General features: G+C 44.3%; 1 protein-coding gene across 2 annotated transcripts in view; it reads right to left on the minus strand.

The window, feature by feature from the left end:
* Window positions 1-24,235, minus strand: part of LOC308329502 (G patch domain-containing protein 2-like) — a 28,288-nt gene extending 4,053 nt beyond the window's left edge. Inside the window, exons 1-9 of one of the 2 annotated variants that reach the window (XM_080783829.1) lie at window positions 24,134-24,235; window positions 21,987-22,691; window positions 14,854-14,915; window positions 13,392-13,550; window positions 13,176-13,255; window positions 13,003-13,067; window positions 11,788-11,827; window positions 11,520-11,611; window positions 5,264-5,349 (exon numbers count right to left, since the gene is read on the minus strand). In XM_080783829.1, coding sequence (XP_080639955.1) covers window positions 5,264-5,349; window positions 11,520-11,611; window positions 11,788-11,827; window positions 13,003-13,067; window positions 13,176-13,255; window positions 13,392-13,550; window positions 14,854-14,915; window positions 21,987-22,687 — 1,285 coding nt within the window. In that variant the 5' untranslated portion in view covers window positions 22,688-22,691; window positions 24,134-24,235. Of the gene's footprint in view, window positions 1-5,263; window positions 5,350-11,519; window positions 11,612-11,787; window positions 11,828-13,002; window positions 13,068-13,175; window positions 13,256-13,391; window positions 13,551-14,853; window positions 14,916-21,986; window positions 22,692-23,980; window positions 24,074-24,133 lie in introns of those variants that run through there. The other variant, XM_080783830.1, reaches the window with a different exon arrangement.

A 24,235-nucleotide genomic window follows, 5' to 3' on the forward strand; every position in this document is an offset into this window, starting at 1 on the left:
ATTACAGGCCTTCCTGGAGCCCTCCCCTTCCCCCTGTTTATTAATCTGCTAATTACACATTGACAGTAATGGCCCCACTGACTCCCACACTTAAATGAACAAGGCTGAATAGCCTTTTAATGATTAGTCTCTCTCTCTCTCTCTCTCTCTCTCTCTCTCTCTCTCTCTCTCTCTCTCTCTCTCTCTCTCTCTCTCTCTCCCCCTCTCCTTCTCCCTCTCTCTCCCTCCCTAACTGTGTACTGTAGTTTGGTGATAGCACTGCAGCGCCTGCTAAATAAAAAGCTCCACAAAGAAACTAAACTGTAAAAGAACTAGTCACTAGCGGCACGGTTCGGTTCAGATAAACAGCAGTATAAAACGCACAAAACGAGGCCGTGGTTTCAAGCGGTGGGTGCCTAATGCCCACCCAGTGCACTGCACGCCACACACTGTGTGGGCACACTTGTACGTTTTAGCAAACAGAAAACCAATGCCACCACCAAAGTTTTGGTGGAGCAGCAGCCAAGGCAGAGAGAGAGAGAGGAGGTGGGATTGTGAAGGACACCAGAGGGGCGCAGTGTGGAGCCTGAGAGGGCGAAATAGTGCGGTGGGCTGCATTTCTGTCAGCAGAAGTGATGGCTGAGTGCTGGCGTTATTTGTCTTGTGCTGCCATGCGGGCCTCGCGCCAGCCTGGGCATTAATGAGAGGGGGCCGGACCGCCGGGCAGCGACACGCGGGGCCTCCGACGCAGGTGATCCGTCACGTAGCTGTCCTGCTCCGCTACATGGAGACAGAGAGCCACACGGACCAGCGGCGGTGGCGTTGGGGACCCCGACTGACTGAGGACCGGACCGCAGCGCACGGACGCACGCGCACACACATGCACACGCACGGTTCCTCCGTTGTGCTTCCTTCCAAAAGACAGGTAAACGTCCATTAGGTTGCATTTAAATGAACACTGGAGGTTTTACAGTGCAGTGTGCGGGTAACATTTCTACGCCTCTTTTTGAGCTGGTAATCGAACCTGGGATTATTGAGCCATTATGTGAGCCACCATGGTTACACTGGTCAGAGGGATAAGATGGTTGTCTTGCGTATTTCACTATCCCACTACTCAAAACCAAACTCTAAGCTGTAGAAGATGGTTTCACAAGTTAAAGTATTGCTTTTTTATTGATAAAAAGGATTTATCAAGTATTATCAAGTAAAGGAGTTTGCATGTTCTCCCAGTGTCCCCTAGGGTAGGTAGGTACCCTCACAAAAACATGCAGTAATCCTGGTCTCTAAACAACCTCCCCCTGGCCAGCCGGGGCGCCTGATGGAGGGGAAAGGAACTGGTCGGAATAACGTGTTCTTTCCACACGCTACGTCCGGCCGGGGAAACTCTCCCCTGTCAGGTGAAAAGAAGCGGCTTGGATTCTTCATGCAACCCCCAGGTTGGCAGAGGAAGTGTAGCGCCCAGGATTACATTAGATAATTGACACTGGGTGAAAAAATTGGTTGCAACATCGTGGGATAAAAATTAAGAAAAAAACTAACCAAAACTAGTTTTCAGCACCTCGGACAGCGACCTGGGGCATCACTCAAAAAGTACTCAAATGTTTTACTAAAAGTAAAAGTATCAATACTGCAATGTAGAACTACTCCATTACAAGTAAAACTCTTGAGTAAAAGTACAAAAAGTATTGGTATCAAATGTAATTCAAATACAAAAAGTATAAAGTACTCAATATGCAGAATGTCCCATGTCAAGATTGCAAATGTATAAAAAATATTTTGAAAATAGCAAGCTCACAACTTGTGAAATGTATATAGTGCTGAAGTGGTTACTGTATAATTTGTAACAATAATCAAAAAAGTAACTATAGTTACTAAAGTTTTCAAATCATTGTAGTAGAGTAAAAGTACAATATTTGCCTCTGAGATGTAGTGGACTAGACTAGAGGTAAAAGTACTGGACATACTGGAAATACTCAAGTGAAGTACAAATACCTAAAACATGTACTTGAGTACAGTAGTTAAGTAAATGTACTTAGTTACTTTCCACTACTGACCGCATGCTTAGGCAGGCCAGGAGACATTGCATTCCAATGATTTCACCTTGCAACATGTGCCCGTGACCAGGAAAGAACATATTTTTAATTGCAAAGAAAAAACTCAGTTGTCCGAGGCCTGCTATACACGGTTACACACACCACAACATGAACCAGGCGAGTCTGAGTTCATCACCTTCATCCCTTTCTAGATGATGAAGATGAAGGGCATTACATGAGACAGAAGAGGAGGTAGAATAGCATTCATTAACCCATTCTGACCTGAGATCAGATTCATGCGAGGTTTCCACTGGACACACAACTGGTCTGATGAACCCATTCTGACCTGAGATCAGATTCTGAAAAATGTCAGTCGTTCTTCGATTTTTCAAAAATAGCAGACCTACAAGCTCATAGCGCGCCACTCGGTGGCGCGCTACGAGCTTGTAGATCTGCTGTTTTTCAATAGCTAAAGCATAACATGATGCCAACACCAAAATGGGTTCCCGTTCAGAATGGGTTAATGAGTCTGCATGTGAAACGAGCCAAAGCAGTTACATTCTATCTGGATTGTACTCAGTCTGCGTCTTTCCCTGACAAATAAATCTCTCAGACTCGGACCCAAAAATCCAGTGTGGATTTATATTGATATTTTTATTTTCTAGTCTAATAATATATTATATATAACCTAATAGTAAACTTTTTTTTTTTTATTCCAGTATCTTTGCAGCCACAATGGATCCAACTTGAACGACAAAACGGGACTTCAAGCTTCACTTCATAAAATACGTGACAATATACAACAAAAGCTTGATGTGCTTGTAAGGAATGGTTGTCTACAGCTGTAGTTGGACTGATGGTGTTGGTGAAAAGCACAGAGAATGGCCAATTTAAGACTGAGAAGTGGAACGGTCAGCTAATCCAAACGGATACCTCTCTTGAGAAGTTGTGTTGGGGGGTATTTTCACAGCCAGCTCCGACACTGTGCGGTAAAGTGCTAAAAGGCTAAAGAAAGAATTCAACGCAACAGCTGCGCTTCCGTCTCTGCAGCAATTCCCTCCGGGATCCTGGGAGACACCTCCAGTCACAGACCATTCTCACTCCTGATTACAGAGTTTCAAATCAAACGGCTGGTGCCTAATGTATATACTTTAGTAGTACGACAGTGTCCCACGCCAGAAACAGCATATCTACAGGATCAAAATGTGTCGCAACCGTCCGCAACTCGGAAAGCTTGTAGGTTGCCTATTTTTGGCATGAGATACCTAGTAAATCAGGCTTAACCCGTTTTGACCCGAGATCAGATTCTAAAAATGTCTTCTACATCCTGACAGTTTTCTGAAAAAGCTATGTTTCTATGTCAGTCGTTCTTCGATTTTTCAAAAATAGCAGACCTACAAGCTCGTAGCGCGCCACTCGGTGGCGCGCTACGAGCTTGTAGATCTGCTTGTAGACCCGCCCAAAAAGTACAACAACCTCACGCCCTCCGGCCAACTCACACAGTTGCGCCTCGCGGTCACGAACGTTCACTAACCGAGAGATGGTCTATGCTCATGAAACGCAGAGAGAATACACCTTTCCGTGCAAACAAGGTGTTCACCAGAAACCTATTCTGTTCCATTTTCCCCAGGGAATGTTTAACAATTTACAGCTATAAACATTCACTACGATGACTGTTCTGGTGAGAACGGCAACAACCACCCCCCACCCCCCACCTCCACCTCCAAAAAAAAGAAGAACCGGGCACACATAAACTGTGAGAGCTTGTCAGAAGGAATGCGCATCTTCTGGCAGCGGTGAGATTACCGAGCAGAGGCGCGGTGGAGCAGCCCGCCAAGGTAAAGATTTATACAGAGCAGTTGCAGCCGCAGAAACTGACATTGGGCGACAGGGGATGCATGATAAATCACTGTGGACAGGGGGCAGCAGACTCAAGATGCAGGAAAACACACTCTGAAATGACAGAGACGCTATACCCTCAAATATCCTTCTTTTAAGGATATTTGAGGATTACGGGGGTACTGACACAATTCATCACCTCCAAAAGAAAAAGCCGGAAAATTGTTCAAACAAATAATTGTTTTTAAACTGTTCATTCGTATAATTGAATGTAATCTGTCATCTGATTCGTGCTTCTGTTTTTGTTTACATCGAACACACAGCTGACTGACGTAATTAGCGGGAAAAGAAATCATCATCTATCATGTTTGAGATTTCCCCCACTTGTGTATTATTCGCTCACCCTGGCAGGCAGCGGAGCGTGGAAGTTGCATGGCCCCCGCCCCACCCAGGAGGAAATTGAGGGATACCCCTATTCGTGATTCTGCAACGGTGAATATGAGGGGTCTTTAAGGGGCAGGGGTGAATCTTTTTTTAGTTTTATGGGTGGTGGCTCAGCTCCGGGGAGGTGAAGGACAGAGTTGCCGGCCATTCCATCACTCAGTGCAATAAATGGATGCAATCTGTATCCCAGTAAAGCATTGGCTGTTTTTAAATTCCACCTCTTTTATCCAAATGAATGATGGAGCCCGGTACAGTGCACTGTGTGCGGCGATATTAATATACATCAGGGGCCTGCACCCCTCACTAAATCAGGGAACCACCAGCATTTGTTATTTAAATGACAAACGGCGGCTTCAAGAACGGCGAGTGCCGAGCGGGAGACGCGGGAGAAGAAGAAGAGGTGGACGAACCAATTCAGATTTCAATCCGCCAAAGACACAAGACCCTCCGGGCCATCAGTCTAATGAAAAAAGGCAGCTCAACCGGTCCGAACGGGCGGAACGGCTGCTGCTCTGTGCCACCCCCCCCCTCCAACAAGGGGCCCGCTACCCGTCACACTTCTGTTTTACTGTTCTACACATGGGAGGATAGCTCTCTGCACCCTGCACCCAATATAACATGGCTAACAAGCCTGATGGTATAGACTCCCCTCTGCTGTTAAACAGGTTCACACACTATACTATCCCAAACACCACCACACAACCCGACGCTTACAGTACAACCTTACATACGGAACGTGATGCAGATTTTAGTTTTTTTAGGATAACGGGTTAGAGAACAATATTCCAAAACTGTCCCCCATTTTCTAATGCAAAATGTAGCTTTGGAAACACACTGGGGTCATGTGTGTGTGGCGCACTTTGGACCATGTGCACCATGTCTCTGTAATTTGACTAATAAAGCAAGCGCTCCAATAAGGGTCCAGGAGGCCAGAGGGGCATCCTCATCAGGCCTGTGGAGGTTATTACCTGATGTTGAGAGCGGCACGGCAGAAGTCTTCTTCCTTCTCTTCACGTCTCCGGTACACAGCAGTCCCAGATGGACATTAGTCTGTCTGTGGGACGGAGGCAAGCAGACAGACAGACAGAAGCAAATTAAGACTCATGAGAACGCCACAACAGACACATAATACATACATATACGCAGCAAAACACTGAAGTCCCCAGAACTTTTTTGTGTTGTCTTTTTAGCTCAAAATGTCTGACTGTGCGGTTTACAATTCTGTCTAAAAAAAGTAATCAATCAATTAATTTGACCGATTTAAGGGGTGGAACAGGAAATGTGTCAAGCTAAAACGTCCTACTCCCTAGACCTAGATCATAGTTAGTTTACAGTTACCCCATGGATATTTGTGCCGTGATTTCTTTCCCCCCTAAAACATGATCAGGTATTATGATTATACTAGGAGGAAGATTGTTTTCAAAAAATGATGGCCACACCCACCAGTTCATTAAGTGTACCTGGTTTTCACCTTAGCACCAACCACCTGAACTTAAAGGGACATTTCACCCTTTTTGCAAAAGAATATATGTTAATGACGTTTAGACGCTTTAGAACACTTTCCTGGGGGTCTTTATGTGTGTAATATGTGGTTTTAGATATTTTAGATTGTAGCAGTGAGCCTGTTGTCTCTGATGTCATGGACACTGGGCTCACTTCCTTCCTGGACTACATGTTGTCTCAGTAAGACAGCTCTCGCCCTATCCACGAGGAGGAGCAGTGCACCAAATAATTATGGGAATTGTAGTCCGGGAAGGTAGTGAGACCAGTGTCCATGACATCAGAGACAACAGGCTCACTGCTACAATCTAAAATATCTAAAACCACATATTACACACATAAATACCCCCAGGAAAGTGATCGAAAGCTTCTAAACGTCATTAACATATATTTTTTTGCAAAAAGGGTGAAGTGTCCCTTTAAGCCTCGCCCACAGCTGTGTGTTGTTATGAATGATGTCACAAAAATGGTGTATTTTCGATTGGGCCTCGACTCAAAGGCTTTGAGCTTTCAAAAACAAACACAGGGAAGACATTTTTGAATATTCTAACCACACCTGGGGGTCTACTAGAGTAATCTTAACTCCATAGACGCATACAAAACAGAAAGATCACGGTACTCCATCTTTAAGATGTAATTTTTACCCTTTGATATAGTGATTTTTAGTTCACGCCTTTACGCATCCGCTCTTTTCCACAACACAAACACAAACGGTACGTTAGGACGAGGGGGGGAGGGGGGGGGGGGGGGTACAGGTGTTGCAGGGTTCATGTGCCTGAGTCACTGCAGAGTTCACATAAACAAATTACACCTGCTCTATATCTCCTCCAACCATATGTCAGACGCCCCGAAATAGGAAGAGCTCCCCATGGACTGTCACTGCCTGATTACTGAGATGTAAACTTAAGGTCAAGGTCCTTACCATCGCTGGGGCTGGGAGTGGGTAACATGATGGGTTGACATTGTTTTGTGTGTATGTACAGTGTGCGTGCGTGCGTGCGAGAGCGCGCGCACGTGGGTGTGCACATGCACGTGGGTGTGCACATGTACGTGCATGCGTGCGTGAGAGAGAGAGAGAGAGAGAGATAGATAAGACTAAGGTAGGACTGAGCGATATGGACAAAATCAAATACCACAATATTTTTTTTATCTGTGCATGGGGAAGAATATTGGTGGTGCTTTCACAAAATAATGTATTTACACTATGAGATTGTTTTTCAATCAATTATCATTAGTAATGACGTATGACAACAATATTACAATATCCCAAATGATATCTAGTCTGATAGTAGGCTAGTAGGCTATATATCTTGTGTAAAAAAAAAGAGAAAAAAAAGAATTACCCTCATGGGGTGCATTTGGTTCCATATTTACACTCTCTGCAACGAATTACCACTGAGCATTTTACTGTGTAATCTGAGGGTTTAAATAAGCGCATGGGTGGGCTGCAAAAGTAACAACAACCCGGTAATAAAGCAAGAGAATGGAGCAGCATACCTCCAGCATATGTGGCATTTCATGGTCGCAACACTGCCTGCAACCAAGTGCCAATTCAAAGAACACGCGGTGCTATTTGAAAACACCACAGTAAAGAATCTGACCTGTAATGAAAAAAAAGAAAAAAAAGGGAGACTTCTTGACACAGTGACAAAATAACGTTGGGGCCGTAACAGAGGGGATCCTTGTTAAGCACAGTGGCTCAGGGGAGGACTGCAGGCTACATAAACCTCAGCACCCCTAACAGGCATGTGCTAAGATAGGACCCTGTCAGGGCAGCCTTTAAACAGGCGTACGTGTTCCATGACCTCAACACCCATAAATCACGCTGAGGGGGGGGGGGGGGGGGGGGGTGCGAGACACTATAGGGTGGGCGCTGGGTGCCGCGCGGGGCACGCTTTGAGCGAAGTCTCTATGTTGTATAATCAATAGATATAAAAATAAATGGCTTGACCGTTATTCTCTCCCTGCTCTACCCCTCTCTAATAAAATCCCAGTAATGCATATTTCATTTACTTTTATACTTATTGATTACCTGTACTCCAGTTAGTAAATCACGCGTCTATCGATCCCTCAATCGTACCCCTGTCGGACAGCACATAACCAGCCATTTGCGCCCCTGATAAAGAGCTCAGGCATTGAACTCCCCGCAGTAAATCTTTGCAAACTAACTTTTTAATTCCAAAATCGATCCGCGTCTTAAACGTCGCATTATTTCACAAGGCACGCCCGCGGTATTAAAAGTAATACCCTGATGCATTTGGTCTTAATGCGCGGAGGTCCATCCCTCCATCTCAGTCCCTCATTACAGTGAGACCCAGGTACTGTGGGGGCCCCCTCTCTGTGGCTTTGGAGGGAGGCGCGGGGACCCCTCCCCTGCTACCGCTGCACTCAGGGGGCCGCCGGGCGCCCACTGAGACACTCAGCACCATGCTAATCAAACATTAGAATACCATCAGCTGGCTCATTAAACAAGGCAAAACACCACCATTCATCTCACACCAGAACCCAGAGGGTTTTATTAGCATGGTTAGTCGGCTCGGTGCAAGTCTGAAAAAGGACTTGTTTAAATGGAAAAGGGAAAGAAAAGAAAAGCAGAAACGCTATTCGACATCTGGCATTTCATGGTGGAAGACAGATGCTGGTCAAATGTTGTTTTACTGAAAAATGTTCAAACAGAATAGGAGGGAGGGGGGGGGGAGAAATGTTTTGACTGACAACGCAGCGGTGAGGAATGGAGGCAGAGCCTCGCAAATCCAATAAAGATGGCTGACCACAACAACAACAACAACTAAATTCCATCAATGACGCAAGGACATTGAGGAAAAATGTCTCCAGGATAGATTTTTCCAGGTCATAAGAGACACTTCTAAATGCAGTGCAGTTCCTTAGAGGGTGCAGAATAAAGGGAGCGGTGACACAGGGTCAATTGTAATTCAGGCGTCCACATCCAAAAGCAGATATATCAATTAAAAATAATAAATCAGAAAGGGAGCGAGAAGCTGCGGATACAAAATGGCCATCTATTTTCATTAGGGTACATGGCGCTTCAGGTGTGAGCAGGATCTCAAGATTAATAGAGGTATTCAAATGAATCAGAAAGGATTAGGGTCCCCTGGGAGCGTGATCAATAGCCCCAAATCAATAATCAATAGGCCACTCACACCAATATACTAACTGCTGACACCGAGATCTCACAATTAAAATGAAAACTGGGAAGGCAGTGGCGTAAGACTATGATTTATCTCGCGGTGCAAATGTCATTTAGAAAATAAATAAGTCAATAGATAAAAGCTGCTGGTGGCCGTCTCAGGTAGGAGGCAGCTAAGCATTTTAACATGGCCACCAGCCCCTGAGCATTACAACCAAATCCCACAAAGCATGGCGCCTATTCAACGCGCCAATACAAGGATAAATAGCACACAACCCCACGCAGCCTTTATCGCTGAACATCAAAGCTCTGATTGTTGCTGTCAAGTCCCAGCAGGAGATGACAGCTTTTATTAATACAGTATCATTTCAAACCTGGCCAAGATACAAGATTAATGTTTACACTTTACCCACTGAGAAAAACACTTTTCTCTCAAGGGTGTTTGAAAATAAAGAAAAGTCAGATGTATGGGGAGCTCCGTGGAGGGAATCGATCATGTGAATATGTTGGTCAAACGAAATGAAAATATAGTGAAGTCAATAGTGGCCATTTTAAAGTCGCGCTATGAGCACGGCACCGTCCAAACAATTACTGTCAGCTTTTTATCTGAGAACTGTCGCCATACGAGAAATAATCAATTCTTAGGAACTGTATACTGTACATAATATGTATATATATACTGCAAAGTATGTGCAGGAGTGTTAAACCTACATGCATCCTTAAGAGTGGATACAGGCAGTAAAGGGGTGCAGTCAGTCAGTCGGTACAGTGCATGCAGGGCTGGGTCGTACGGAAGCAGACTCCATCTCACTGGAGAATGGATTTGAGCAGCTTGGGGAGATGGATTCAGCATGAGCTGTCCAACGGGACACATCTGAAGCTGCCCCGTCCCCCCCCCGTCCCCCTCCCCCACCCGCTTCTGTCTCTCAGTCTCCGTCGTTCATTTGGGAGTATGATTTATACTTTTTGAAGTGAAGGGTCTTGAATCCTGCTATAAAGGAATTAAGAGTCCTCCCCCGAGTCTACCATTCAAATGAGAGCATGGCAGGGATATGAGGGGATGTTTAATAGAGAGAAATTAGTATTCACAATGCCTCTAAGTGGAATCTGAAGGAACCTTTCAGGTGGAGAAGAAAGGGACAGTTTAGAAGAGAAAGGCCTCAGTCAGGGGAGGCTTTTCATAGCAGTCGTGTATTTGCCCCTCTTCAAGGAATGATGGCAAGCTCTGTGAAACAACCCAAGAGAGAGAGAGAGAGAGAGAGAGAAGTGTGCTTCAAACTAAATTAAGAATGCATCATAAATAGACACGGTGGAAACAATGCAATGCCGTGGCCTGGAGATGGCAGGACTCCTCAGGTCCTCTAAAGTTCCACATGCAGATCCACCAACTTGAAGCAATGCAAGGCTTTGACAAACATCTTCCGGATTAACCTTTTTTTCCCCCCATGTATTTTTTCCCCCAGCAGTTCCACAAACGTTGGGATTTGAATCTGCATTACAACAATGTTTTTGTTCACACAGTGTTTTTTCTATTTGTTAAAGATGACCTTGAGAAGTGCCAATTTCAAGCGTTAGTAACAACTGCTGCTGGCTAGAAAAGTGTAAGCCAGGATTGCGGTTTGTGTTAATGTTTGCTCATTGTGTTATGTATGCTTATCGTATGCGCGCATCTCTCGGTTTCTTTTTGCTCGCGGCAGAAGGACTCACAGCAAGTAAACAAGTTTGAAATCCCCCTCATCAATATTTTCACTTGTTTTCAAACCTGCTTTGAAAGCTAATTATCCTCAGACAGGGACGAAAAAATAAACGGACCCTTCACTATGAGTGACCAAGCACAGGTCCATGCACCATCCTCTTATCCTTCTGTTTCACATGCGAACTATCTGTGATTTGCATCATGACATTTAGTGGTCATTATATATCAGATCTAAGGTCAAAGCTTAGAATAGAGAGATACAGCATGTTTGCTGGAGTAGGTCTTTAGGACAGCTTCCAATGTACTTTACAGCCTCATAATCCCTAGTTACTTTGTTGCACATCAATAACGAACATAGCTGATCTACGAAGTTCTCGTCAAATCACACTGTGATGCATTGTGAGCTTGTAGATCAGCTATTTGAGTGTATTATGACATGCTCAGTATACTAGGGACACTAAAACAATACAGCCTGGGGCTGTCTTTCAGCAGAACCTGTGAGATTCACAGGAGCTTGCAAAGTTAGGTCATTCATCACAATCCATGCATGCAGCACACACACACAGACGGGCACGCACGCACACGCACACACGCGCACACACACACACACACACACACACACACACACACACACACACACACACACACACACACACACACACACACACACACACACACACGCACACAAACGCACACACAGTCTCTGAGGAACAAACCATACTAGAGGTGACACTGGTTAAAAAGTAACCTACAGTAAACCAATTCAAGTATGTTGAAAACAGATTAGTCCATCAACATATTGAGCTTTAATGGAAAAGATTCAATAAAGTCTCCAGTGGGGAGGCTTTAAGTGTCTACTTCATCATACACGTCGTCCTACCTGTTTTTACAGACAGTGGAGGAACATTTGCGGTGGGAGCTCTCTGGCACCATGTCAATAGGATACACAGGCAATGCACACAAAGGGTTGTGCTGGGGGGATAATAATAACAAGTGTATGAATATTTCATTGTGATTTCTTACATTTTGACTCTTTCCAATTTCAAATGTAGAATCTGAACAAACTGTGGTAAAACAAAAATAAAAAATGCATAAATACTCCAAATAAGATAAACAAAAGTGAGAAAAATAATGGCATTGTAAAATACCTGGCTTCGGTCTCGTTTTCCAATAGCAGGCAGCCAAAAGCTACAGGGGAGATAATCAAAGCTGAATTAGTGAATGCAAAATGATGATGGAAACAGATGGACAAGTGTGATCATATCCTCCAATGACTCCATGCTTCACCAGAGTGGATTATTGTGACGCAGTGGCACCTTGTGGCCCAGCCATCTAGAAGAGGGTCTGTGTGTGTCTGTGCAAAAAATAACAAATAGCACCCTCTGCTGTTTGTTTCCTTTGAACTTGCCCTCTGGGGGCAGACCTCAAGAGAATGTGTATAACAGGATGTTGGCCGCCCTCAGCCCTCCACTTCCTGTGGTGTGCCTGTGTTTTCATTCCCACTATAAACAATGTCTACACGTTCTGAATGGCCCTGCTGACAGATTAAAATTCAATAGCGCAGCACGGAATCTGTTCTTGAGAGATTAGTGTCTGTGACTCTGTGTGACTGTCTGGTCTGCGACTAATCTGCCGTACCGAACAGTGCCAAATTCCTCCTGCATGCTGCCAGTAGGCCAAGGAAGTAAAGCTCAGAATTTATTTTCCTGTGAATATCTTTCACATTTTCCCAGATCCACCATCCCTCCAAGCAAGACTGACATTATCATCACTACAATATTTTATTATAAATAATATAAAACAATTGCAAATAAATGCACAGATCATTTGTCTCGAGATCTGTAGCTTCGAGATCCGCCAGGGAAGAAAAGAGAGGGGAAAATGAACGTTTAAAAAGTACATTTGTGTTTATTTCTTTCACTGGTTCAACTTCTGCCTCCCTCTTCTGAGTTGGAGCGCAATGAGCGCATGCATGCAGAAGCAGCGCACGTGCGCAAACGCGTGCATGTGCGCTCAAGAGCGAGCTTGTGCAATGCATTATGGGGCAGATTTGCTTCGCTGTGTTTTTGTAGTGACCATCGGATGGTCCCTACAATTCCCGGTGCATTGTGGGATACTTCAGTCCACTACATTAGGGTGCAAAAATGCTCACTACATATTCGGACACTATAACAAAATGGCGGAACCCCAAAGTAGTGCACTATATGGGGCATAGGGAATGAATTCGAACGCAGCCTTGGCCAATCCCGATGCACCATGGTGGATCTGAACACCTAGACCCTGCAGTGGTGGGCAGATACTTTTACCCCTGTGTCACCCGAACGCTCGAACAAAAGCAATCTGAATAAAAAAAGGCATCTTACTCTCTCTGGTAAGGATCTTGAGAGAAACGCTTCAATCTCTCCACAAACACTGGCATACTGTTGTCCTGTTCAAAAACAAAATGCAGAGTTACATTATACAACCTAATACTTATACAATACAAGCTATTGATTACGTATGATAAACTGGTGTAAACGTTATTATTATTATAAACCTTGCTGGGAAGCCTTTGTCTGCCTTTTCTGACACAGCGTGCAGCGACACCAGGTAGACGGTTCAGGCGAGCATGATACCCTATGAAAGAACACGCACACATACATGCATACACACACACACACACACACACACACACACACACACTCACTTAGGTTTCCTGTGATGAAAAACAAGTCAATGAGAGTTTTGCGCAGAACGTAAAGTAACTCATCACCTCTCTGAGAGGGACGTGCAGGCTGCAGGAAGGTGGGCGACGGACGTTTGTCCTCCAGGGAAAGTTGGCTGTCTGAGTCCCAGCTGGTCAGGAGACCAGGGACCCCCTTAACCCCCCCACAGTCCCCCTCAAAGAACCAGTCGCTCTGCTCATCATCACCTGTAGAGAGAGAGAGAGAGAGAGGGGGGGGGACATCTTCTAGTAAGGCTAAGCAATAACAAGGTTATATGATATGAGACTAGATGTAGTCTAGGGAATTGTGATATCGGAATTTTGTGATATGGCTTAAAGTCTCTTAAGCCATATTTATTTTTATGTATAAATCCGATCTACAAGCTCACATGTTGGATTGTGAGACGTTGTGAGCTTTACTGTTGATATATTTCCGCTATTTTAAAAAAAATGAAAGAAACGATAGTCACATATTACAGTCACCGTACGATACAATCGTCACAGTCATTACAATATCGATAACATTATGACATTATGACATTATGACATTGGATGTTTGTCCATATCCCAGTAGTATATCCACCCATTACCACATTAGCAGTGCAGAAGGCAGATGTTTGAACGCTGTACTATGAGTCTATACGGAAGGCCTCTCCTCCTCCTCCTCCCCCGACACGCTGCAGAGCAGAGCTGTCAGTCAGCTGAGCACATAAAGGAACCATGCCTCTCTCAGTCAAGGTGTAGTGACAACTGTTAAATCAAGAGGCCGCCAGGCCCCCTCCAATACCTAATGAGATTAGCAAAGGCTTCGCCGCTCATTAACACCACATGACAACGTCTTATTAGAGTCGCCTGGATGCCCAGCAACCGTCCACCCACGCCATGGTTGTACCAAAACCGCTCTCTGTCGCCACGGCATCCCTGAAACCTAGATATACGTACACTCACCTTTCTGGCAGTATACGTCGTTAAAATCTCCTGTGTTCATTTCATGTACATTTCTGCATTCTCAGAGTTACAAATACATTATACAACGGAACCTTCAGAATCTAAATTCCTTTTGCATGTTTGCACATGCAAGGAGTTAGTCTGTGATTTTACAAATATTTCCTCAAAATAAAAATCTAAGCTTGAATGTAGAATGTAGAAACTAGAAAGGATAATCATATAGTCAATGCCAGGTGGTAAGTTAACCTTGTACGCCCATAGTCATTTATTTATTTTTCAATGGATCAATGCTATTGGTCACACGTCTATCTGGGCTTTATAAATATTTCTCTATATTAGAGATTCTGACTAAAACTCATAACTTCATTACACAGGTTATTATTACCCTTATTATTTTTTTTATTACTATTATTTTGACAAACAAGGTTTCATGTCCACACAAACAGGTGGTGAAACCTGACTAATGAAAGCTCATGAAATGTAAGCGATCTAGTCATCCTAGTTTAATCTTTACAATAACAACAAGTGATGTCAAAGTCATGTAAGTTGACAACGTGAATACCTTGTCGTCCCTCATCGGTGGTATAGAGGCCAGGATCACTGCTGCATATACTGCTAGTTTCCCTGTAAGGGAAAAACACAGACATCATCATTTAATCATTATTGAATCCTATCATAACTACTAGACATGTAAGCTAGTGGTTTTCAAACTGTTTGTGACCAAGGCACACCAGTGGCCAAGTGAAAATCTCATGGAACACATGTATTGTATACTGTAGCGAAAAAAGTAATCTAGATAATAATGCCATAATGCCCTTTATCACATGACCAAAATATGGACACCAGGTTTTGGACACCATAATTGGATAATTGGATTGGGTGGATTTGATTTAGATTTATTTATTAGATCCCCATTAGCTTGATGACAGCAGCTACTCTTCCTGGGCACAAATTACAGATATATTAAATATTAAATAAAAAGAACAGTCGAATATATTGTCACAAAATCCCAAGGCACACATTTTGAGAACCACTGCTCTGTCAGAGGTTCCCAAGTCTTTCCATGCCAAGGACCCCTTCACTAAAACAGCCATAGCCTCTGGCTGCGGCCCTCCTAGTGCAAAATGCCTATTTCTTGTTCTCCCTCTCTCTCCAATTGGCCCCACTGGCGCCCAGTGGTGGCCCCCACATTCGACCCCACATAGCGTGGAGTCCGTGGACTCGCAAAGAACTCAGTTTTGGTTTCCAAGTGGTTTCTTGGGTCACGCCAACACGTTGTGCATTTGAAATGTCAACAATGCGAATCAAGACTTCACAAGCCCACAGAAACACCGCCATTCGACCATGTAAACATCCCAGAAGACAAATAATGAATACAAGCGGAGGTAGAGGTCGACATAAATGCAAAATGACACAAAAAGACAGAGCTCAGCCTCGTTTCCACGGCAAACACACAAAGGCACGGGGAAGGACTCTGATGGAAGCCACTGAGTGACATGCACAATCTAATTGAATATCCTCTGCTGTCAGCTCCAATCTAATCTGGCCTGCGTTGTGGAGGATGACAGGAGAGGAGCCCCCACCACACACACCACACACACACACACACACACACAGAGGAGACCAACACACACACACACACACACACACACACACACACCACTGGATAAAGTAGAGACAGACCCATATATCGGTTTGGCCATATATCGGCCATTACTTGACATTTTGGATTATATCGGTATCGGCAAATATGCTGCCACTTTCAATCTGGCATGCCTGTTTTGGGCATGTACTTTTTTTTTTTTTTTTTTTAATAGGGTGACTTAATTAAGGTTAATATAATTATTTGCGCTAATGTATTATTATTAGTAGTAGTAGCTACGGGTAGTAGCTACGAGCTTGTAGATCTGCTATTTTTGAAAAATTGAAGAACCACTGACATAGAAACATAGAAACTGTCAGGATGTAGAAGACATTTTTAGAATCTGATCTCAGGTCAAAATGGGTTAACAAATATCTGTCAGTCTGTGGTCGAGGACTCTCCAAAATCGGGATCGGCCCAAAAAAATGTGGCATCGGTCGGGCTCTAGGCTATAGCATCTGCTGCTGCTGCTGCCTGGGTTGCTCCATGGCTGCCCCTCTCCACAGTACACCCCCAGGGCAGCCCCCCCCCCTTCACCTCCCGGACAGGCCTGCTGGGTCTCGCTGCTTCTGTCACACCTTGAACTGGGGTTCCAGACACTCCAAGGTCATAGAGACGCTGATGTTGATAGTGGCTGTTTCTCTGTTTTTAACCACAAGTCTTACTGTATCTACAACATAATATGTTTAAATTTGGGATGGATATATATATATATATATATATATATATATATATATATATATATATATAAAATACACACACACACACACATAAAGCCTCGAATAGGGATGTCAGGGTTAATGACATTTTGTAATCAAAACGAAAGAAAGAAATTGCATGTACTATACAGTACATAGACTTTTGCAAGTACACACACTTCTAACTTCTAACTTATGAAATGATGTTCTTGTTTAAATCCATGTTGGAACGTCATCAGTGCAGGCAGCGAACTTCAGACATTACCAATCCTTTCACAGAAAAGCCTGCAAGCTCAGGCAACAGCAAGCAGCCATTATTTCTAAGTCCTTCAGGAGCGTGTTTGCCGCTGGGAGAGCCTCAACGCTCTTGACTGCCTTGCATTTTGCTTTGCTGTGGATCAGCGCTGACCTTGGTCTACGGCACGGGAGCGGCTGGCGGGGTCAGAGACACGCTGATATGGTGTTTTGCCATATTGCGGAGGCGTGCCTCGATGACGACGGCGTGAGACTAGCGGCCATCCAGGCCGTGTGTCTCCTCTCCAGCCAGATGGTACGGCATCATCTCCCCTCACACACCCTACGAGCAGATGTGAGAGGGACCAGGCCTCTCTGGGGAACCTCGGAAGACGTCTGGTCGAGCCAAGCGGTCCTGGACCACCCCCCCCCCCCCCCCCTCTCTCTCTCTCTCTCCAGACTCCCATTCCCCAGGCCCCTGCTCAGCTGTGCCAAATCCCTGGACACATGGGTCAACATCTGGAGCACACAGCTCCCTGCGCAACATCAGCAGAGGACAGACACAACCACACGCACGCTCTGTAAGAATAACTTTAATGGACCTTTTGATTGTCTGCTCATTCCACAACCTTTCTACCGCTGTCCTCGACTAAGGAAATTCAAATCGGTTTGTTGATGAAATCACCATTTCTGTAAAATAGTGTTGGCTGCATACTAGTGCATACCAGCATACTCGGTTTGGTGAAGTTGAGCAATGAACATTCTAACTACACTACACAAGAGATTTACAAGAGATGTGCATGGAATAAAACATAAATAAAAAACACTTCCTGATACTGTCTCTCTCACTCTCGCACAAGTGCACAGCCAATTCCAGAGTGCTAATGTAACTGTAAAAAAACAATCTCTGTGTGTGTGTGTGTGTGTGTGTGTGTGTGTGTGTGTGTGTGTGTGTGTGTGTGTGTGTGTGTGTGTGTGTGTGTGTGTGTGTGTGTGTGTGCGTGTGCGTGCGTGCGTGCCACTGTGGTGGTAATAAAAGCTAACCAAGTCACCCTATGCTATCGTTTCAATAAGGCGTTGACTTCTGAAATCTGAGACCCCGTCAAAACAACGCTACAATGATTAACAACTTGTCATTCCACCATTTGCTCCGTTGAAAAATGTGTTTGCTTCTTATAGAAGGGATTTTGTGCAAAGTTTGAAAAGGAATCACAGGTATAAACAATTAATTAGAGCCGCCTATTAAGTATTTATCCGTATTAAAGGTGTAATGTGATGTCGCTTGGAGCAGCCCAAGGCCGACGTGAGACCGTTTCCATTAAGTACTGCCTAATTAATGCCATGAATAATTGATGTAGCCATTTTTCTTGGGACCAACAGAAACACCTCTTCTCTTTCTTCTACAATGACCTTTGTCAAGTAAAGTTGACACGTGGAAGTTGGCTTTTGTTGCTTGTACAGACATAAGCATGTGGGCATGGCTGGTCGTGTTTGTGTACGCATATACAGTAATTAAAACGCATGCCAAAACACTCTCACCCCCCCACCCCCGTAGAAAAATAAACAAGGCAACTAACTTATTGAGCATTAGGCGCCATAATAACAACTAAGTCTTAATTAGCTAATACGCCACAAGTCCATGGTGCAACAGAGACAAGGGCAGAAATAAGAAGTGCATTCCAGTGTTTTGAGGCTGAACGAATCGATTCCCCACACAGCCCCGTTGTCTCAATACAAGCCAGAGAGGTGAAGCAAAAACATAGTAGCCAGATGAGCACTAATCATTAGGATATAATCCCCAGCTCCTGGGAGAGGCAGACCAGTTTGCACAGAGATTATGGGCCAGCAACCATTTATTGAGCCCAGGCTCATTCTGCAGAGGAATAAAGAAAAATCAGGAGACGAGGGGCTGGGAGGGTGGGGTGTAGGGGGGGCAAAGCACTGATAACAATGGATCTGTGGGCTCTTCAAACAAGCCACCCCAACCCAAATCCATGCCCTCTTCCATGGGCGTCTGATTATAAGGTTATCCCACCCTCCCTGAGCTGCAGTAATTGGATTAGTCTCAGAGATTTATGAAAATGAACTTCGGCAAATGGAGCACACAGCTTTACCAAAAAACTATTCAAGAGTTAAAAAGAAAATACAAATTACAGAGTGATGGAGCTTGGCGTGTGAGAAAAGCATGTACAATGACATTGCTTTTGTTTTAAGCGGCTGCGGTCCGCCGTCGAGAACATTTCCAGTAAGCACCGCCACCCATCTGAGGACAGAGGCTGTGCCGGGGAGAGCGTCTCCCCACAGGTGAGGCCTGCTGGCTGGGCCAGCCTGGACGCCAGGTGGGCTCCCTGCCAGCAGACCGGTCCAGGGCAGGTCTAATCAAGGGTGTGGACCCCAGCTGGAGCTGCCAACATCTGCTCCCCCATAATGCACTTGGGTGGCTAAAGGCTAAAGCTCCGTGTGCACATAGGGAATGACCTTGAGGGACGGGACATTTGCTTAATTTACAGTATAAGCAAATGAAAATAGCTGATCTACAATAACAACTCATCGTATATCGAGCTTGTACACATCGCCTAATTTTGGCACGTATCACCGCCGTGCGATGAAGTGTAAAGGTCTTTACAAGACCAGACGCATCATGCACAAAGAAAGGTTAACTGAATAAATGGAGCCGAAAGCCGATCAGAATGGTTCATAATAAACATCAACGGTTGTTGTGTGACTCTCTGGGTCTAAATACTGTTGTTGTACCGCTGTCAAATGCTCATCACTGCCACCATTCCTCCATATCCTTTGGCCCCCCATCAGGATTTGGCCATTGGATTGTTGGGCCCTCAGTACCGCGGGTGGCAGTCTACCGTGCAGCAATCAAGAGTGTTGTATGGCGCGAGCGAGAAATGATTGACAGCGTGCCACAGTGTTCCCATTTATTTCTTCTCCGGAGCTGTTTTCTGTCACAACGGCTATTGATTTTTCCATAAAGTAAGAAAACAAGTACCGTTAAGAGGCCAACGGAGGTCAGCACAAATTAAACCAGAAGATGTAAAGCCCTCTGTCTACCACATTATTGGTTACCACACACGTCTTCTCTTCAGACAGTTTTTTTATTTATATATATGGGTCGGCGGATAATGAGATCATCAAAAGGGGGAATACCCAGTGGAGGAGCGCTGGCAGGAGCAACCGACCACACTACTAGCTCACACCAACAGCCCTGCGTTGTGTAACCACATACAGCAATAGAGACAGACCATTATGTCGGTTTTGCCCCATATAGTAGGGCCTATCGGCCATTATTTGACCTTTTTGCTTCTGTTTACCACTTTCAACCTGGTGTCCCTATTTTGGCCAAGATTTTCAAAAGTAGGAGAAAATATATTTAAAAATAAATAGCACACATTGTGAGCTTGTACATCAGCTATTTCTGAGTATTATATATATATATATATATATCATTGAAACACTTTAATCAAATGTGTTTTTCAAATTGATTAAAATTGATTTAGTTATTTTTGAGAAAGTACCAGTCAAAACATCAGAAATAAGTGGGCTATGTCTCCAAAATCGTGATCAGAATCGGACACAAAGATCTGCCATTAGTCAGATCAGTCATGAATCAGTATGAACCACGTACGCTTCAGCCCATCTTCTCTATTGTAATATTAATTAACACCATCATAATGCTAAAGGGGATGTAAGTGATATGTTTTTGTAAAGAATAAAATAAAAATAGATTTCTGCTACTTTTGATCTTTTCATCACTTCCAATTTCACTTGTTTATCCTGTATGAGGTCTCTCTCCTGATTGGATATAATCGCCATCCTGACCTGGAAATGATTTTTCTGTTTACTGAAAAGCTGGAGAGGTGGGGAGACCACTGTTACTGAAGCAACATTTTATAGAAATTGCTATTGGAATATAGTGCTATTTTAACACTTATTAAGAAACCATAATACCACTTACATCGCCGTTAACACCATCATATCCGTTTCACCTTCGTCAGTTGCAGCAATTAACCAAGTAGAATTACACGCAAAGGGTGCCTGGTGGGTCCAGGGTTTTAAACCGACCACAGTCTTGTCTCTCATGTTTCCCCTCTCTCTCTCTGCCCTTGGTTTGTTACCTCTACACTGCTATCTAAAATAAAGCAAAGAAATGCCAAAAATAAATCTTTAAAAAAAAGAAGAAAAAAAAAAGAGGGTGCACTGCTGGGACAGGCAGAGCTTTAATTACCTGAGTGATTCCCCTCCCCCCCAAAAAAATGAATTAATTTAAAAAACAATCAATACCACACCTAGTCACTTATTTATTTGTGACAATATTTCTGGAGAGAGTATAATGAGCTGGCTCCTGCCCCGAGGCAAGACTATGAAAGATCCCTCCCTGGTGATCATTTCAACCACAGAAGATGAGGATGAAGGGAGCATATCATTCATTTTTAATGTCAACTCAATACTTTAAAGTGGAGAGGCATGATTGTGATACTTTTTTCTTTTTTTGGTTTAGATGAGGACACAGTGAATATTGACAACTAGCTAGATGAAGACAGGCAGCGTAGATCATCTTAAATGTCGCCTTGTTTAATTGGTTCTGTCTGATAGTAGTTATGCCCGTGACTTTTATATCATGGGTTTAACTGCCTTAGTAACTTTCCATTTAAAGGGTAAATGGGCTTTTAGGATTTTGTGCACAACTTCGAGCCCGACATTAATTCTGTCTCTAAAAACAATGGCAAGGTTAAACTTTGTTTTGTTGCTACATTGCCAAAGGAACGTAGCCATTAGTTTGAAAACAGAAATATTTATCGCACATCATACAAAAATAGTTTTCAACGCTCTGCCTAGCTGTATGATCTTGAATCACATTCTTAGTGTACTGTACAGTAGGCAGTAGGCTGTTACGGTAAAACAGGAAATGTGCAAAGTTTTCCACATTTTCCTAAATGTACCATGATACTAGTGTATACGTACTGTATATAGACCTAACTTGGTGATAGAAATGCACTAAATTCACCACCATATTCACACAGTGGCAATGTTGCTCCTGCATACAGTACTATCAGTAAGCAAAATGTCAGCAGTGTGAATATGGTCAATAAAAGGTTAAGTTAGCCTTACCCTTCAGACATGTTCTCATCGGAGGCATCTCGCTGTTCCTTGGCCTCCAGTGAGATCTTATCCTTCCAGCAGCACTCCTTTGCCATCAGCCCAGCTCCATCAGGCTGTCTGTCCACTACTCCCACCCAGTGACCGGACGACCCTTTCTTCAACCGCGACAGCCGTTGCTTCGTGGACTCCTTGTCCTGCTCGCCATCCGCTCCAGAGACCGTTAACTGCTGCCGCAGCCTGACCGTCACATCCGAGGTCATGCGTTTGACCTTGCGGCGCCTACGCAGTGGCCTTCCCGGGGTGTTCTCGGTGAAGGAGTCCGACTCCGGCCAGGAGTGCTGCTTGGGCCCCGCGGAGCCGCCGGAGAAGGAGGGCCACCGGCCGCCGGTCACGATCATGTCGTCGGAATCGCTGAAGTTGGCGGCGGAGGCGGTGACGGTCGACGGGGCCAGGGTGCCGCCGTACTCCCTGCGGTCTTTAGCGTTGACCTCGTCGAAGCTGGACTCCGAGGCCTCGCTCAGGCAGCGTCCTTGCTCCAGGCCATGATGGAACGAGGTGTCACAGCGACGCTTGCGGCCTCGGCGGCGGCGGATTTGCCTCCGTTGCTGCAACGGGCTCAGCACCATCTCCTCCCAGAGCTCCCCCAGTTTGGCCTGCTCTGAGGTCTGTTCCAGGGCTGACACCAGGTCCTGCACAAGCTCATCCATCATGGTGCTGTGCATGGGGGAAATCACACAACTAGCCACTTTAAAGTAAACCCAACTCCGGGGGTAAAATCCACCCCCAAAATAGCCGTACTACAAGCCGAACAAGTGACATGTATTTTCGGGTAGATTTGGTGTAGCATAGAGCCATAGACCAACAGTTTACTAAGTATTTATGAGTTTCAAATATAGTCCTACTCCTGCCATGTTGGGGACCAAACTATGCCAATCAGACTGTTCAGACAAATTGAAACGCCTGTGTTGGTGTAGATCAGGACATCATTTGAAACTCATGAATTGAGGGTTTAAGTAGCAAGCTAGAGGCACAATTATGTATGTGACTGATGGGAACAACAAGAAATAAAACGAACAAATATCTTCTAATCTGCTAGGGCTAAGCAAATATCACGATGTTTATTTGACCAAATACCTCATTGTCGATATTGTGGATGCTTTCACAAAATATTTACACAATGAGATAAATATAATAACTAATAAGTGAATAAAGGCAAATAATAAACAGCTAGAACAGTCAGTAAGTTCACTACTGTAATGCAGCCTTTTAAACCAGGAAAACATAACAAATAAATTAAATATTACAATATAACAAATCGGGTGATTGTGGATGTATGCGTGCACATGTTCCGGCCTTAGCCTTACACTGTAAAACAAATTGCTGAGCAAATTTGATCACAAAAAACAAAAGAAAAAAAACGACATAACTATACGATATACAAAGCCCTAGACTAGACGCCATCTAGTCTCATATCATGATATTGATTAGATATAATATCTATCTATGCCCAGACCTAGATTAAAGTTGGTCCTATCCTATCAAATTCAAGAAGATTGCTGGTTTGCTTGTGGCACTATAGCCACTAGCTGACATACGATGACAATGACACCAACAATGACATAACCAGCAGCCCACACACACACAGAATGCTGCTGACATGTAAACAAGATGGATAGCTGCCTGGCGCCTGCAGGAGAAGCAGACATAGCATAGAACTAGGACTATATGGCTACGATATGTTCTGGCACAATGATCAACAAAGCTTCGTTAAATACGACGTGCATAAACGCTGCACGTCTTCGTTTTGAGTGTATTTACGCTGAACGACTCACGACTCACGACACATAATTATGCGACGACGAGTGATCCTCATCCACACACTACAACGCGATCAAATTAATAATAGCTGTCGCTGTCCGTCTGCCGCATCCTTTGTTACATAATAACACCAACCAAGCAAGCACGGGGAGACAAGGAGACATAATTATAACAGTCGCATTTACATTTCTCCTGCAGTAACACTTCACAGAGGTTGTTGTTGTGCGTTATTACACCGCGTTTTGACGTGATAACGGTGTCGCGTACGAGCGATCATAATGTTACGTAACAGTAAAGCGATGTGTGGTTGTTGTTGTTGTTGTTGTGTTTCCACTCACCAGCAGCGCAGATCAACATCCAGCTTGTTTTGTTTTCACAGCTGCTGTGACGAGTCGCACTTCCGCCTTTACTGCTGTCAATCCGATGAAGTCATATCCGGT

This window comes from Protomyctophum bolini, assembly GCF_963924005.1.
Source record: "Protomyctophum bolini genome assembly, chromosome: 15".
Taxonomy (NCBI): Eukaryota; Metazoa; Chordata; class Actinopteri; order Myctophiformes; family Myctophidae; genus Protomyctophum; species Protomyctophum bolini.